General features: G+C 46.1%; 3 protein-coding genes across 3 annotated transcripts; all 3 read right to left on the bottom strand.

Moving 5' to 3' along the window:
* Positions 1–538: 538 nt before the first annotated feature.
* LOC136486395 (digalactosyldiacylglycerol synthase 1, chloroplastic-like) lies at positions 539–4,748 on the bottom strand. Its single transcript, XM_066483278.1, has 7 exons — positions 4,182–4,748; positions 3,242–3,274; positions 2,788–2,875; positions 2,226–2,707; positions 1,882–2,148; positions 1,411–1,760; positions 539–1,294 (listed from the first exon to the last, which is right to left on the bottom strand). Exons 1-7 carry the CDS (start codon positions 4,644–4,646, stop codon positions 754–756), a joined length of 2,226 nt encoding a protein of 741 aa, XP_066339375.1. The 5' UTR covers positions 4,647–4,748; the 3' UTR covers positions 539–753.
* A 3,045-nt stretch (positions 4,749–7,793) lies between these two features.
* LOC136488275 (pentatricopeptide repeat-containing protein At5g08510-like) lies at positions 7,794–9,598 on the bottom strand. The gene is made up of 2 exons (XM_066485267.1): positions 9,523–9,598; positions 7,794–8,710 (listed from the first exon to the last, which is right to left on the bottom strand). Exons 1-2 carry the CDS (start codon positions 9,596–9,598, stop codon positions 8,169–8,171), a joined length of 618 nt encoding a protein of 205 aa, XP_066341364.1. The 3' UTR covers positions 7,794–8,168.
* Positions 9,599–11,230: 1,632 nt separating this feature from the next.
* On the bottom strand, positions 11,231–12,799 carry LOC136487462 (uncharacterized). The gene is made up of 3 exons (XM_066484588.1): positions 11,634–12,799; positions 11,447–11,560; positions 11,231–11,354 (listed from the first exon to the last, which is right to left on the bottom strand). The coding sequence occupies exons 1-3, from the start codon at positions 12,797–12,799 to the stop codon at positions 11,231–11,233; spliced, it is 1,404 nt and encodes a 467-aa protein (XP_066340685.1).
* Positions 12,800–16,530: the final 3,731 nt, after the last annotated feature.

Consider the following 16,530-nt stretch of genomic DNA (forward strand, 5'->3'; position numbering starts at 1 on the left):
CTACTACCAGACACGGAAGCGAGACCAGCACCAGCAGCAGCATGTTTCATAGTTTGCGAAATTCGGAAGTTTGGCTACCGTAGCACTTTTGTTTTTATTTAGCAATTAGTGTTCAATCATGAACTAATTAGGCTCAAAACGTTCGTCTCATGATTTCCAACCAAACTGTGCAATTAGTTTTTTTTCGTCTACATTTAATGCTTCATGCACGTATCGCAAAATTCAATGTGATGACTACTATAGCACTTTTTAGAAAACTTTTTAGAACTAAACAGGACCTACAGCACAGTAGGAGTACACCTCAATCCTGAGGAGCCCCAACAGGCCAACACTTCTGCCCAACGAGGCTGCAATGGCATCAAAAAGTTTTGGAAACAGAGGGCCTGCCTGGTTGTCGCCTCTTCATCTTTTTTTCTTTAAGAAGAAATGCTCGCCTCTTTATCTAGCTAGCACTAGTGTTAGTGTGTTACGAAAACATACTAGTAGTCTTAAGTTCAAAAAAAAACATAGTGGTCTTAGACATTGGCGCATGTATCTCCTATCCCGTAAATCTGCCCAAAACTCCGTGGCTTGACATGGAGCTCTCTTGAAATCAAATAAAATTCCAGGTGGGGAAACTCTCCCCTCGTTTATTTCCAAAAAAAAATGAACATGGCTTGCCTTTGGCAGCACAGATGAAAACGCTCGTGTTACACACTGCAGAGCTATATATAAATATACGGCTACACCTGTATACTGCTAACGCGCTAGGAATTACCAGCCGTAGACCGGGTTCTGTACCTGGGGCGGCGGGAGGTGGAGGTCCAAGCTATGCTGCTTGTCGAAGTTCCGGGTTCCCGGGACAGCGCCGGTCGACAGCCTCAGGAGCTCGCTGCCGGTGAAGCAGTAGTGCACGAACGCCAGGCCGCCGTCCACGACGTCCGACATGTTCGGTGCCGAGGCGGATCTCCTCATCCTTGTGTTCGCGCTCTTGCTGGATTCGCTGGCGCATTCGCTGCTGTCGCAGTTCAGGACCTTGTCGAGCTCGGAGTGCTCCATGAACCGCTGGGTGGCGGCCTCCCAGGACAGGTTGTACCGCTGCTCGGGGGTCAGGGGCTGCGGGTCGCGGGTCATGGCTTCCTTCACTCTGGCGACGAAGTCCTCGGATGTTTTGTAGGTCAGGCAGTTGGGGAACGACCGGAAGAAGTCGTTGGACGGGTGGTCGGCGCACACCACGAACTTGCCCATTGCTAGTGCCTCCGCGGTCGCGGTGCAGAGGACGTCGCTGATGCTCGGGTTTATGAAAACCTTGTACCTGAAAATGGAACAGTAGGACAGACATTCAAATTGACAAGAGAATAATGATATAACATCATCACATATAGGCAGAGAATGTCTACAAAAGGCAACTGAGTAGTTCTGGTCTTTTACCCATGAAGAGAATCATCCGCGTGGTCCCGGCCTTTATGAAAGTTGAGGTTCAGATTCAACTTCCTGGCAGCCGATTGCACCTCGTGTGAATCCTCACCGTTTCCATAGATGTCCAGCTTGAAGCCTTCCAAATCACTCTTGTGCTTCGCGAACAAATCTATTAACTCTCTGTAACCCTTGGCCCAGACCATCTTCCCCAGAAAATAAGCTCCCTTAGAGAAGGATTGCTGGCCAGACTCCCGTTCTGCTGCTATTCTCTCTCCGACCTCCAGAAACTTGGGGTTCACACCATGCACATTGCAGATCATCGACTTGGGCAGATCTTGAGTAGCACCTGACAGCCGCAAGATCTACATAGCATAGACACCAACTGATCAGACCACAAACGATAAACAGCCTGTAATATAGCCTACAACCACACATCACGCGGATGGCTCAAACATCAGAGGAATAATATAATGTGTTGAGTACCTTATGGCAATAAGCTCTGGCGACCAAGTTATTAATGTGCTTAACAAAAAAGGCCTGAATAGCACCATTCTTCTCCCTCTTGATGTACTCCAAATAATTTGTATGCACCACACCGACCACATGATTGAATTTGTCTGTCCAACGTTTCCCATGATGATACCAGTTGAGGTGCTCAGGCTCTTCCAAGATTGCAATATCAGCTTCCTTTGATGGTATAAACTGTGAAGTGTCCCCAGCAGGAATTATGCTTCTCCTTTCTTTTTGAAACTGTAGTTAGAAAAAATTGCGACTACATGAGCTATTGCACATAGTGTTCAAACATTGTGCTGAAAAGGAAAAGTTACCTTTCCAGGATAAAACGATATTTTGAAGTCTGTCTTGAAACCAACTCTTTCCTCCAGCCAATTCCTCATATAAGTTTCTTGCTCTTGTGGTGAATTAAAAGTCATGCTATTGGGGTACACAAGTTCTTGATCCGACTTACAAAGCCAGGGCACTACCAAAGTTACATCTTGCTTGGAAGATTTAGCCAAGTATGCAGCTCGAAACAAAGGATTCACAGCTGTTCCAGTCATCCAGGGAAGACTGGCAGTGGTGACTATGGCAACATGTCTCTTGCTAGATAAGTCAGACTTAGGGCCATCACTCCAAAATCCACCTTCATAATGGTGTCCTGTACTCTGTAGGACACTAGCTATTCTTAGGTCGAGTTCATCCCCAACATTGTCATTTCTCAATGAAGATGGTTCACTTGCTGACAAAAACCTATATGCAGGGTGGTCCTTGCGCTTGCTGCATAGAGACTCCACCAACTTGTCACATACATCTAAAGCAGATGAGAAAGAATAATCAGCTCAATGCAAGCTAAACATTATAGCTATTGTAATAAAAAATCAAGCATCTTACCTCTTTTTATACCAAGTTGGTCGAATAGTGGTACAGATTGCTTTACAAAATAAGCAAGAAGTTCTCCTAAATCCAGTGGTGGAACATCCTGCACAAGTGCGATACTGGTTATGAAAATGCAAAAGTGGACAAGATTGATTAGACTGTGTTCTAACAAGATGGAATGTTCATCTTTTGCTTAATAAGGGTTTACAAAGATATACAAAAGAGATTAGTTGTACCAGGATTTCAGAAAAATGTTACATAGTGACCATATTACTTTACATAAGTAATGTATTGAAAGCAACATTTAACACAATCATTTTTACTTAGATTGAACATTTCTTGCAAAAGTCACTCTCAGAAGTCAGTAATTAAATATAAGCAAATAAAAGATGCCACTATGAGCAAAAGATTTCAGAAGTGAATCTCCTTGACAGCACTGTGCAACAAGAATTGAATCAAGAGGACTAACCTCAGATGCATCAGGCGCAAAGCTGATTGATTTCTGCAATAAGAAGTGCAATGGTGCGTCAATTAATCTGCTACAGGAACAAGAGCAGTCTGCATCATGTATATCCCGAGATAAGCTTCACTAGGATTGACACATTCCAAGCGAGTGTAAATTACATGATTATGCAGATACTAAATCTATTGAAGAGTGAAGACTATGACTAAATTTCCAACTTCTGACTTTTCATTGTTGAATTCTAGCCCTCAATGTCTATAAGTTCTGTTTATATAAATCTAAACATGAAGAAAATAAAATTGGCTAGACTTGTAGGCTTCACAGAAGAACATCTCCATGAGCTTTGAACCTCCAATTGTTTAACATTACTATTTTCCTTAACTCATTCAGTACACGATCCGCAATTTCAATTCTACCCAAATTCTATTATTTAGCATGGCACATAACAGAAATATCAAATCTATTGAGCAGCTACAGTCACAGAGTGCTCCTTCTAAACTCATTTCTTCCAAATATGGAAAGTACTATCCAAAATCTTGATTTTTTACACCTTGTTTTTTCAAATTCTCAAGTACTCTTGATCATAAAAACTATTTTTTAGCAAAGCTGCTAAAAAAGTATGCATGTTTTGTGTCCACGAAGCAATTCAGTTTGAATAGCATGAGAGTTTATTCCCATCCAAATTCAAACAAACATCTCCATTTGACACCCAAGGGAACTGCACAATTTCCACAATCAACTTCTTCCGATTGAAAGACAAACATCCAAATTCAAACAAACATCTCCATTTGACACCCAAGGGAACACACGCTCAAGTAAGTTGACAGTCCTGCTCAATTCGAGCCGTGTTGGATTTTGGGTTGTGTTGCTTGCTTCTCGAGGTTTAGTAAACTATCCTAATCAACAGTCCTATTCTGACTATACCAAATGTTTCTAGGAAGCTTACCAAGCTGAGCTTGAGCTTGTGCAGCATGTCGCTGGGCGACTGGGCCTGCCCCTGCCTCCTCCGCTCGAGCTCCCTGAGGCGGGCCTTGACCATCCTGACGGGCTCCCACTCCTCGGCCTCCTCCGCCTCCCACCTCCACCTGGCGGCCCTGGCGTCCCTCCACGCGTCGGCCTCGAACGCCTTCCCGAACGCGGACAGGTCGAGCCGCGTCCGCGCCGAGGACGATGAGGAGGAGTAGGCGCGGCGGAGGCGCGCGAACAGCTCGGGCTCCGGCACCGGCGCGCTCAGGAAGGTCTCGAGCTCCCCGGCCCGCGCACGGATGAGGCGGAGGTCCTCCCGCAGCCCGCGGGAGAGGAACGAGAGCGCGCCTTGGCCTGTCGTCCCCGCCACGCCGCCACCGCTACCGCCGCCGCCGCCACCGGAGGCCGCGGCGGGCGGGCGGGTGTCGACGCCGAAGCTGGCCATGTGGACGGGCGGCGGCGAGTGGCGATAGGGATAGGATAGGGCTTTGCGCGCTGCGGGAGGAGGGAGGCGGTGGCGGCGGTGGATGATGGGTGGAAAGGATGGGGGAGGACCGGAGGAGGAGAGGAGGAAGAGAAAGTAGCGGTCGAGGATATTTCGCGGGCCCCGGCCCCGGCGCCGGCTGAGGTGGCGGCACGGAGGAGGTGAGGTGGACCCTGTCGGGCGCCAGCGTGAAGGCCACACGCGAAAGCAACGGCTCAGATGAAGGTCGTGAGAAAATCGACGGTGCGGGATGCTTCCACCTGGCATTTGGTCTTCGCCCCTGAACGAATGGTTGGCACTCGCGGCAAGGACTGTCGGCTGCTCCACGGACCACGAGCCACGGCCATGAATTTCTTTTGAAAATCGGAACAGATGGGTTTACAAAATACAAATGTTGAGTTCCTCTTCTTCTTAAGGATCCATTTGAAACGCGGGAATCAGGAATTTGTTCAACTTCATATGAAAAACATAGAAATCATGAAACTTCCCGCCCGTAATTTACAACAGAATTTGGCATACTAACTCTACGGGCTCGTTTGGAACGCGGGTTTGGAGAAACGTAGGAATAGGAGAAACGCAGGGATAGGATAAAATTGCAGGTGAAAAATAGAGGATTAGAAAACATAGGATATGAATAGAAATGATTCTTTAGAACATAGGAAAGGAAGAACATAAGCTTGCAACAGTAATTTATTCTTAGTCATCTAGTCATCAGCATTATACCTTTTTTTATTCTTGCTTGGTACGAGTAACAAGGAGAGTTGCCTCGGTCTTCGCACAAAAAACGAGGTCCAATTGGATGTTAAGTTTTCTCCGTTTTCATGGGGTTGGCACAGTATTCCTATGAATTTCATCTGCTTCGTTCCCATGAACCAAAAGCATAAACAGTGCCATTTCAAAGGAATCCTCAATGAAATTCCTACGTTTCGTCCGTGAACCAAAGGGGGCCTACAAATTTGGCACCAACGATAGCATAGAACAACTCTTTTATCTATGAGCATACAGCAGGAGACCAAGACAGAAGTGCACTTATCTTGGCATGTACAGGCAGATTAGCATAGAACCAAGACTGAAAGCGACGGTCATTGGAGTGGGCACGGCAGATGAGTTGGAGCCTTGCACGCTTGGCAGTGCTGCCCTAGTAAAAGACCGAAAGTAACGGACATGCGCTGTTCTTGCCAGACAGCCCGCCGTGAAGCAAACGCGCGTGGTGTTTAATGCAGGAACTAAAGTATAAGTATAAGTTGTCACGTTAAGTGTTGGGATAGTAATAATAAAATAAATTACAGAAGTCGTCGGTAATCCACAAGATAAATCTATTAAGCCTAATTAATTCGCCATTAGCACATGTTACTGTAGCACAAACATTGTCAAATCGTGGACTAATTAGGCTTAATAGATTCGTCTCGTAAATTAGCCTTAATCTATGCATTTAGTTTCGTAATTAGTCTATATTTAATATTACAAATTAATATTAAATATTCGATGTGATAGAGACTAAAAAAAATTAGGAGGGAAAATCAGTCACCTAAGCCTGTACAAGTGCACGGGGACAGGTTCTTCGTCAGATGCCACCATGGTGGTCAGGCTCGCCTTCAGTCTTGCTTCAGATGGCCGCCAACCTCTGACTCTGGGTGCCTCTCCCTGTCAGGGATCAGCATCAGCGTACAAATGTTTGGCACGGGGGAGAGCCGCCGTGCCAGCCGTGGAAATGTCGATTTATCATTGCTGGACACGAAGAATGCCATGAAAATTCCCTTCGTGAGTTGCTTTGGATGCAAGGAAGAAGGGTAAAGATGCTGATGCTTACTCATCTATCCGTTTCTTGTGCCTTACCTGCTAATTTGTTCCAGCCCTCAGTTGATTTGTCTTCAGTCAGGAATTCAGGATCAGTGTCAGAATCTGTGAAATACCCTGGCCCAACTTTCTTCAAGTCTATTACAGATACTCCCTCCCTCCAAAAAAGAAGGACGTTATGAGATACGTGCAAATTAAACTTTCTCAATTTTAACTAGATTCGTAGAAAATGCGTGCAGCATTTATATCTTTAAATAAGTTTATTATGAAAGTATATTCAACGATTTATCTAATGATACTAATTATATATTATAAAAATTAATATTCTTTTATATATAATTAGTCAAAGTTAAAAAAAATAACTTCTCGAGAATAACTTCTATTTTGAAACCGAAAAGTACGTGAGTTATCCAAACGATGTGAAGTCGGAAGTGCTCCAATCATAGGCCAGGCTTAATGTCAACTCAACATGACACAGCAGCGTCGACCGGTAAGATTGCTACACTCCAAGCATATGTGCAGTACCTGTCTCCCCTGCTACTGTGGTCCAAGTTTCAAGCTTGCTATTTGAGTTGTTTTTTTGTCGGCAACAGTATCAGAATCTTTGAAATTCCTAGGCCCAACTTTGGATTCTGTCAGACTCACAGCCATATCCTAATTATTAGAAGGATCTTTACAGCTCCAGTCAGATGGCATTCTTCATGTTAAGAGGTGTTTGGTTCTTAGTCGCTCATAAAATTCATGTCACATCGAATGTTTAGATACTAATAAAGAGTATTAAATATAGATTAATTACAAAAACAATTACATAGATGGAGACTAATTTGCGAGACGATTTTTTAAGCCTAATTAATCTGTCATTAGCACATGTTTACTGTAGCACCACGCTGTCGAATCATTGACTAATTAGGCTTAAAAGATTCGTCTCGCAAATTAGTCGCAAGTTGTGTAATTAGTTTCGTAATTAGTCTATATTTAATACTCCATGCATGTGTCTAAACATTCGATATGACAGAAATTTTAGGAGCGCCAGTAGAAACCAAACGGGACCTAACTCAGGAAGTATGGTACCGAATAAATCTGGATGCTAAGATTCTTACTTCAGGAATGTCTCCATTATAGCACAATACCGAGTAATGGCTTTCTAAGCATGAGTGGCCATTCCATTTCCAACAATGTAAGCAAATACATTCCCTACCACGGAACATGTTGGAAACTCAGCAGCTTCTAGACATAAATTTATAGCTTTCCTCACCACAAGTTCTCAGACATGACAGCAACACCAAATTTATCAGTTTCATGGAAGTCTCAGTCAGACCTTTGTTGCACAAAACTTGACTGAAAGTTAAACTTTGTAACCGAGCATCCATGTTTCACAAGTTCTATGACTGCACTGCTGGCTCCAGCAAGTTGATGTGAGAATTTACAGTCTGAGACAAGAAAATTGGCATGACAATCTACATTCACACACCACATGGGCATCGGTTAGAGGCATTTGTCACATTCAGGCGCAATGTCATGCGATGCCAGAACTGACCTGAAGACCTTGCCACCAACAGCAGACAATGTCTCAACAGATTTCTGAATTTACCAGCCAGGAGGGGCCCTTGCTGCATGAACTGCACTTCAAGTCTTAACTGCACTTCAAGTCTACAACTGCTGATGCATTAGTCAGACCGCAAGTTTTCACGCAATGCCATACCGGCGCATGAGCCCGGCCACCCGCTCGGCGACGTCGACGCGGCCGTGCACACGGCACGCGGCGAGCAGCGCGGCGAAGATGACCCTGTCAGGGCGCGCCTCCACCCCGGCCACGAGCCGCTCCGCCTCCTCCACCTCCCCGGCGCGCCCCAGCATCTCCACCATGCACGTGTAGTGCTGCAGCGCGGGGCGGGGCACCCTCACGAACACGCGCCTCCCCTCGGCCACCATCCCGGCGCGCGCGCACGCCGCCAGGAGCACCGTCACCGCCCTGTCGTCCGCCTCCGCCTCCGGGACGGCGAGCAGCGCCAGCGCCTCCGCGCACTGGCCGTGCGCCGAGAGCGCCCCGGCGAGCGCGGTGCGGGACGAGAGCGTCGGGGGCGTTTCGTCGAACAGGGCGCGCGCGGAGACGAGGTCCCCGCAGGCCGAGTAGCCCTGGATGAGGGACGCCGCGAGGAGGGCGGGGACCCCGCGCCGGAGCACCGCGGCGTGGATGGAGGCCACCAGCGGCAGCGACGGCAGTGGTCCTGTTATAAGCAGTTTTAAAGGCAGTTTTGTCTTTTTCTTTTTTATTTATTTCGGTTAAAATTTTGAAAATCATAATAAATTAAAGAAAAATTATAAAATGAAAATTCTAATTTTGTTGGACTCTACATGAGTATATCTACACGGTGAACATATAATATGGTATGCTTTAGTAAAAAGTTTTTGTTGTAGCTTTAGATCTATGCTTTTCTGTAATTAAATGGAATAATTCATAGCAGCAGTTTTAATTGTCCAATTGTGGTAAAATTTTTATGGTGAGCTAATTATTGTATGCTTAAACTGCAGTAAAAATTTCATACTTATTGCATTATGTATAACTTAGTTATAGATTTTATTTAGGTTTATGCTTGTTAAATATAAATAAATCTATAACTAAGCTATACATGATCCAATGAATATGAAATTTTTACTACAGTTCAATCATACAATAATTAGCCCACCATAAAAATTTTATCACAATTGGACCATCGAAACTACAGCTATGAATTATTCCAATTAATTATAGAAAGCATAGATCTAAAGCCATAGCAAAAACTTTGTACTAAAGCATGCCATATTATATATTTAATGCGTAGATCTACTCATGTGGAGTCCAACAAAATTGAATTTTGTATTTTATGATTTTTCTGTGATTTACTATGATTTTTCGAAAATTCAGCCAAAATAAAAAAAAAGAAAAAGACAAAACCGCATTCAAAACTTTTTATACGGGGTCAGGGAGGTAAGATGAACGGTTTTAAAAGTTAAGGGAGGTGTTTTGCTAGGTTTTGGAGTTCAGGGAGGAAAAGCGGACTTTCGCGAAAGTTGAAGGAGATAATATGGACTTTTTCCAAGGGAATAAACGTGTGGATTGAGGTCAGACGGCCCATGGGCCGTGAGCGGGCCGTGGACTGGAATTGGACGCACAGCATATTCTCTGCGGTGTGCGTGCCCTCGTCGTGGGTTGACCATGAGCCACCGGCGGCGTTTCCTGAATCTGGTGATGCGTAACTGGATCACCGGCGTGTACTCCCTGCACCGCATCGACCTCCACTCTAGTCACAACAACCTTTTCTACCCAACGGCGGCGCCTGCGGAGGAAGCGGCGGCGGCGCAGGATCCGAGCGCACTGTTCGGCGGGATACGGAGGCATGTAGCGCTAAACGAGGTGCCGCAGATACGGGTGCCGGCGGCGGCACAGAGCTTCCTGCGCCGGCAGGTTCCGTCGTCGGCCTACGACACCGGCCCAGTCTGCTGCGTCGCGCTGTCGGAGAGCGAGACGTTGTTCCTGGACTGCAACTCGCGCGGCGCCTTCCTCTACGACGCCGACGAACGGTGCGTCGTCACGCTGCCGAACCTGCACGAGAGCAAGCGGTACGTTCCCCGTCTGCCTCTCCGTCACCAGCGCCGGTAACGACTCCAGAGACGACACCATCTACGTCATGGATCGGTCGGCGCCGCCGCCGCCGACCGGAGACACCATCCAGCTCCAGGCCTTGGTCCACCACAAGGTGCACAACAGGATTTTCTACAAAGATGACTGGCGCTGCGACGAGCTCCCGCCGCCACCCTACGTCACCAACGGCGACGACGATCGGCGCAACTTTATCTGCTCCCACGCACTGGTCGGCAGCGCGTCCGACGTGATCTGCGTGTCCACGGATGGTGCCGCTGCTTGGACACGGCGAGCCGCACGTGGAGCAAGGCCGGCGACTGGGCTTTGTCCTTCGAGAAAATTGGCTATTTGCCATCGCAAAGGCTTCGCAAAATTGCCATTTAAAAAATTGACTTCGTAAAATTGCCAGTGTAAATATATACACTTTGTTTTTGTTGCCATAATCCCTATTTAGCTCCTTTGTTTCTGAATTTTGGGATTGTCCTCCATACGAAAAGACATTGCTGCCCTTGGCTACTTGGAGACGTCCGTTTGCATCACCGTTCACGCCTTGGCTGCGTCGGACGTCAGAAAGATCAGCGTCATGTTTCTGGAAGGGAACGAGAATACGGAGCAATATATTTTATAATGTAATTGTACTACAGAAACGTGAAATTTTCTTCATATGTTCAGCAACAGTGACGCTGACAACAACAAGCATGTCATTTTCGGCGCATAGGAGGGAAGCCATCAGCCATCGGATGATCAGGTATGCCTAGCCTACTGCCTACCCTATAGCACGTACTATACATGAAATCGCTCGCTTATCTGCTCTGCAGGACAGCAGGAGCAGGAGGCGTACCTCATTCTCTGAAATGCATGGCAGCCACCGAAAGAAAGCCCTCCAACAATCAAGGCCACGGCACTCCACCTGCATGTACGACGTTCCCGAACAAGCTACCAAGTACCAACTGCATGCACTCCACCTCCGTTCACGCATATTCTGTCACACCAATTCATAAATTAAAAATAAAATGAGTTCACATCCGAATCCATAAGCTGAGTATAAATGAGTTCATCTCACACATGCATAAATTGAGCCTAAATGAGTTCATCTTGTAAATCTATAATTTAAGTCTAAACGAGTTCATCCAATATGTAGCCTTCTTTTTGGCGTCAACTTCTTTGGTGCAGCTGTAGTAGGCATTCTCTCTGGAGTAGTGGTCATAGATTGTGCTGAACCGTCCTCTCCCAGCAAGTAAGCAAGACGGCTACACACAGATAGTACTACACTTAGATAAATTTTTTTGGACTAGATTTGTACATCAAAATGACATAGATTATTTCTATGACTGTTTTTTACCTTCTAGTCACCCTTCCAGGACTATCCCGTAGTATTTGCTCTCTAGTTGGTCTCTGTGGGGTGCTAACCTCATCTGACTTAGCCTTTGTGACATTCTTTCTAGGCTGTCTCTTTCTACAAGAAAAAGGAAATTAAATTTTATAATGACATTATAATTATAGGATTGAATGTAAAAACAAAGGTTTACTTTTTTTTCTTTGTCCCATTGAGTGGGCACTTGGAACTAGCTTGCCTATGACCCTTTTCACCGCATCTCTTACAAGTCATTGGGCCTCTAATCATTTTCTTTCCCTTAGCGTTGGTTGGAGCAGTGTCACCTGCATTAGTAGCATTGTCACATGCATTGGTAGCACTACTGGTACCCTCACCATCTTTCCTACCTCTCTTCTTGTGTCCACCTTCAAGACATCCTTTTATCCTAAGTTTTCTTTGTCTTCCACTTTCTCTAGGATTAAGAGGTGCACCAACAACAAATGGCAGCTGCACATGTGGCCATTGTGATCTACCTGTCATTGGCTCAATCTCTCTACCATATGCAGCCTTGAATCTATCCACTAAGTAGTAGTCATGCACAAATTGTTCAAGGTCCACTCCCCGTCGTGAGGTTACAAAGGCCAATACATGTTGACATGGCTTACCAGTGTGCTGCCATTCAAGACAAGTACAAGTCCTTTGATGCAACTTGACAATATGCCTTTCAGCAATATTCTTACTGTGGTCCCAAATCTCTGCACTCCAATTAGCAGCTGACACAACTTTCAAGTGTCCCAATCCTCTAGTGTTGGCCTTTAGTTGAACCATAACACCTGGAAGTATCCTCCCAACTGGCAGTCTATCTGCAATATTTCTCCTCTTGTTCCACAATCTCATAATCATCTCTCGAACCTTATCAGCAAGTTCAGCAACAGGTAAGTCCTTAATGTCTCGTATCCAATTATTAAAAACCTCAGCTACATTATTAGTGATGTAGTCACACTTGATATCTGGATTAAAGCCACACCTATACCACAACAGGTTATGGTAGTCAGTTAACCATTTCACCACTTCTTGTGATTCACATTTGATTGCAGCCATATGCTCAAAGAATATATCTTGATCGTATGCCCTTGCTGCAGGATACATCCTTCCAAACCCTCTAAACTTTTTCTGAAAATTTTTCATAAGATGAAGAAAGCATTCTCTTTGCTCTGCCTTTGGGAACACACGCTTCACTGCATTCTCTAAACCCTTGCACGCATCTGTGCACACTGCAAGGAGTGGAGGATCACCTATGGCCTTCTTTAGTTGGGTCATAAACCAAGTCCAGTTGTCCTCTGTTTCAGAAGCTATAAACCCGAAAGCAAGTGGGTACATCCAATCGTGACCATCAACTGCTACCGCTGAGGCTAAATGGCCATTCCACCTTCCATTAAGTGCTGTAGAATCTATGCTCAAGTAAGGCCTACATCCTTCCAAGAAACCATCAATACAAGGTTTAAGAGCACAGAAAAAACAATGGAAATAAACTTTACCATCCACTTCAAGCACCTCAATTTCCACCACACTCCCAGGTGACCTCTTCAATACCTCAGCCTTCCATCTATACAGTAGCTCAAAACTCTCTTCCCAGCTACCATAAACCTCCGTGAGAGCTATTTCTCTACCCCTCCAGACCGTGTCATATGAAATTGTAACAGAGTGCTCTTTCTGCAACTCTTTAGCACCCATATGAGGATAATCCCTGAGGATACTAACAGCCTTGCTAGCTACCCAGTTACGAGATGGTGTAATAGTTTTCACCCTCATCGTGGAAACACATGTATGGTGATCAGTTAAAACTGTGACCTGCAATTACACAATTTGTGAGAACTACATGAAATAAATTCAACAAATTAAGTAATCTAAATCTAAACTACATAAAAATATTTTCACCTCTACAGTACTTGCGCCCTTATGCTTCGAACCATTGATTTTCCAAGGGCAGTCACCAGTGGACTTGCAGAAACCTCTAAACCTGGTCGGATCAGACTTCTCAGTTCCCAAATCAAACTCTTCGTTGATGGCAAATTGCCGCACTGCCATCCTAAACTCTTTCATAGATGGGTAGATAGTGCCAAGGTCCATCTTGGGGTGGTCCTTATCATATGAAATTATCAACTCACTTGGTATAACATCACTAGTAGGAATTACAACATCATTATCATTATCATTATCGACACTCTGCATATCCATTGATCGATCATTTGGTGCAGCCACGTGTGCACTCTCCTCATCTCTAAGCCCTAAAAGCACATATATTTGATTTTCACTCAAAAGTTCAATTCTTCCTTCCTCATCGTGTGACTCTACTATCTGCAAGTTGTCCCAGTCAACTTGTGGTATAGGATCATCAACCTCCATATCAAACCTAAACCAAATATCGTTTGCAGTTTACGGTTTACACAAAATTTTTTTGAAAAAAAGAAACAAAAAAGCGTAAAGGCTACATCACCACACCTCGGAGGCAGTGCACGTTGCACCATGTCAGGCAGCGTCGAGGGCGCAGAGTCTCCGTCGAGCGCAGGTGCCAGCGAAGCCGCGTCAACGCCGGTCAGCGAGGGCGCATCCACCACGAGGGACGAACTAGGATCCGGCAGGGCACGTGACGACGTTGGGGCTGCATCTAGCCTGCCGAGCGCGTCGGCCACTTGCAGCAAGCTGAGCGCGCCTGCTGTCGGGGCCACGACGAGGGGCGGTGAGGTCACTCCGAGTTCCACCGTGGTCGTGCCAACGGCTGCCGAGGTCGCTGCGAGTTCCTCCATGGTCATGCCGACGGCCATCGTGGCCGCTGCAAGCGCGGGTGACGACGTGGCGGCGCTGAGCACGGGTGATTGTGTGGCGGCGGCGAGCGCGTCCGCCGGCGGTGCCGCGTCACGGCCGCCCTGCATCATGGACGTCTAGGGCACGCGAGCGTTCTTCGTTTGCGAGTGGATACGGAATTGAACTATCTTTCTGACGTCGTCCGATGCAGTTTGCGAGTGGATACGGATTTGATCTATCCTTCCGACGTCTGACGCCTGCCCTCCTCTCCCGAGCGAGTCCCCGGAAAGCGCGCAGCCGCGAGCCGGAACAGGGCCAAGGCCGCAACAAATGCTGCCCCAGGCCAATGTACATGCGCACCCCGGGCCCCGCTCGAGAAAATACGCCCGCAGGCCGCAACTGCACCGCAGCACGCACCGGATCACCGACCCGCAGATCGCATCGCGTCAGATAAGCGAGCGATTTCATGTATAGTACGTGCTATAGGGTAGGCAGTAGGCTAGGTGTACCTGATCATCCGATGGCTGATGGCTTCCCTCCTGTGCGCCGAAAATGACACGCTTATTGTTGTCAGCGTCACTGTTGTTGAACATATGAAGAAAATTTCGCGTTCCTGTAGTACAATTACATTATAAAATATATTGCTCTATAATCTCGTTCCCTTCCAGAAACATGACGCTGATCTTTTTGACGTCCGATGCAGCCAAGGCACGAACGGTGATGCAAACGGACGTCTCCCAGCAGCCAAGGGCAGCAATGTCTTTTTGTGTGGAGGACAATCCCAAAAAACAGAAACAAAGGAGCTAAATAGGGATTATGGCAACAAAAACAAAATGTATATGTTTATACTGGCAATTTTGCGAAGTCAATTTTTTGAATGGCAATTTTACGAAGCCCATTGTTTGCAATGGCAAATAGCCAATTTTCTCTTCTCCTTCTGCGGCAAGATCCAGCACGACATGGACCTTGGCATCTGGGTTGGCTTTTTGCACTATTCCAGGAAGGACGAGGTCCAACATCTGTGCGTCACCGCCGACCTCTTCTCTGCCACAGAGAGACGCCGGGTAACGACGCTGATGCGGCGCGGCTGTGTGGCTACGGCGGCAAAGACCTGGAACCGCCGTACGAGTGGTACCAGGACTAGCATTTCCTGCCCAAGCTTGTCAGCCTTGGCTCAGGCAAGTTCTGCCTCGTCCAGTTCTTCGAGACCAGGGAGGAAGCCTGCATCAAGTGTGGGCAATGGCAGTGCGAAGATGTCGTCAACAAGTTTGCTGTGTTCACTGGGGTGGAGGTGGTGCGCTGTGGCGGCGGTGGTGGTAAGGATGGCAATGAGCAAGTCGGCAATGGCAGTGCCGACGGCGACGGTGCAGGGGACCTTCGGATGATTGTTCACAAGAGCAAACGCTATATGTTGGCAAAAAACCACGAAGTTACCATCGAATTTGTACTCTAAGGACGTCGTCGGATTCACCCCAATTCACATGTATTGAGGTGGAATTTATTTAGTTTAAGTTTTACTCCAATCCACCTCAACATACGTGGATTGATGTGAATCCAACTACATCCGAATAAGGTTCAAGCTGGGAATATTGATGAGTTTGTTATTTACTAGTAGCAATGCACATGTGTGTACACGTATCTATGGTTATGATAGTCGACTTCTTATTATAATGTCTGTTTTCTGAATTATTTTGTCAGTCAACTTCTTATTACAATAATATGTCGTTTCTAAATCATCTTGTTAATAAAACCTCGTGATCGTTTTCTTAAAATATCTCTCAATCACTCAAATGATGAGCTGATCGTGATGCATTCATAAGCATTCTTCATTCTTAGCAGGTCATCATCTACCCGCACTAATGTTGTTTCGTTTTGACCTGAATGTTTGCCCAACCGCACTGTTGCTGAAACATATGACATATGGTTGTGCAATTCTAACATTTTAAAATGTTTTGAATAGCAAAATTAGAGAGAGGGGGGGGGGGGGGGGGGGGGGGGGGGGGGGGCGGACTCACACCATGAGGCAGCGCCAGTACCTTAATTTGCTCTTGTCAACTCAGGATCTCTGAAAAAATGTATAAAGAAAGTAGGAGACAGAGGAAAGGAACACTAAATGCTAGAAAACTATAATTGTTTTAAGGGAAAATTTCTTATTTGGCCCTGATTGAAACTTGCCTGGCTTCCTTGGCCTTGAAGTAAATTTTCTTACATATTGAGCCTCGGCTGAAACTTTTGATTACCAATCTGGCCCTACCGTTGTATTTTGTCTTTAACACCGTTAAATAGTATGTGAAAATCACTACTGC

Source organism: Miscanthus floridulus, chromosome 10 (genome assembly GCF_019320115.1).
Source record: "Miscanthus floridulus cultivar M001 chromosome 10, ASM1932011v1, whole genome shotgun sequence".
NCBI lineage: Eukaryota > Viridiplantae > Streptophyta > Magnoliopsida > Poales > Poaceae > Miscanthus > Miscanthus floridulus.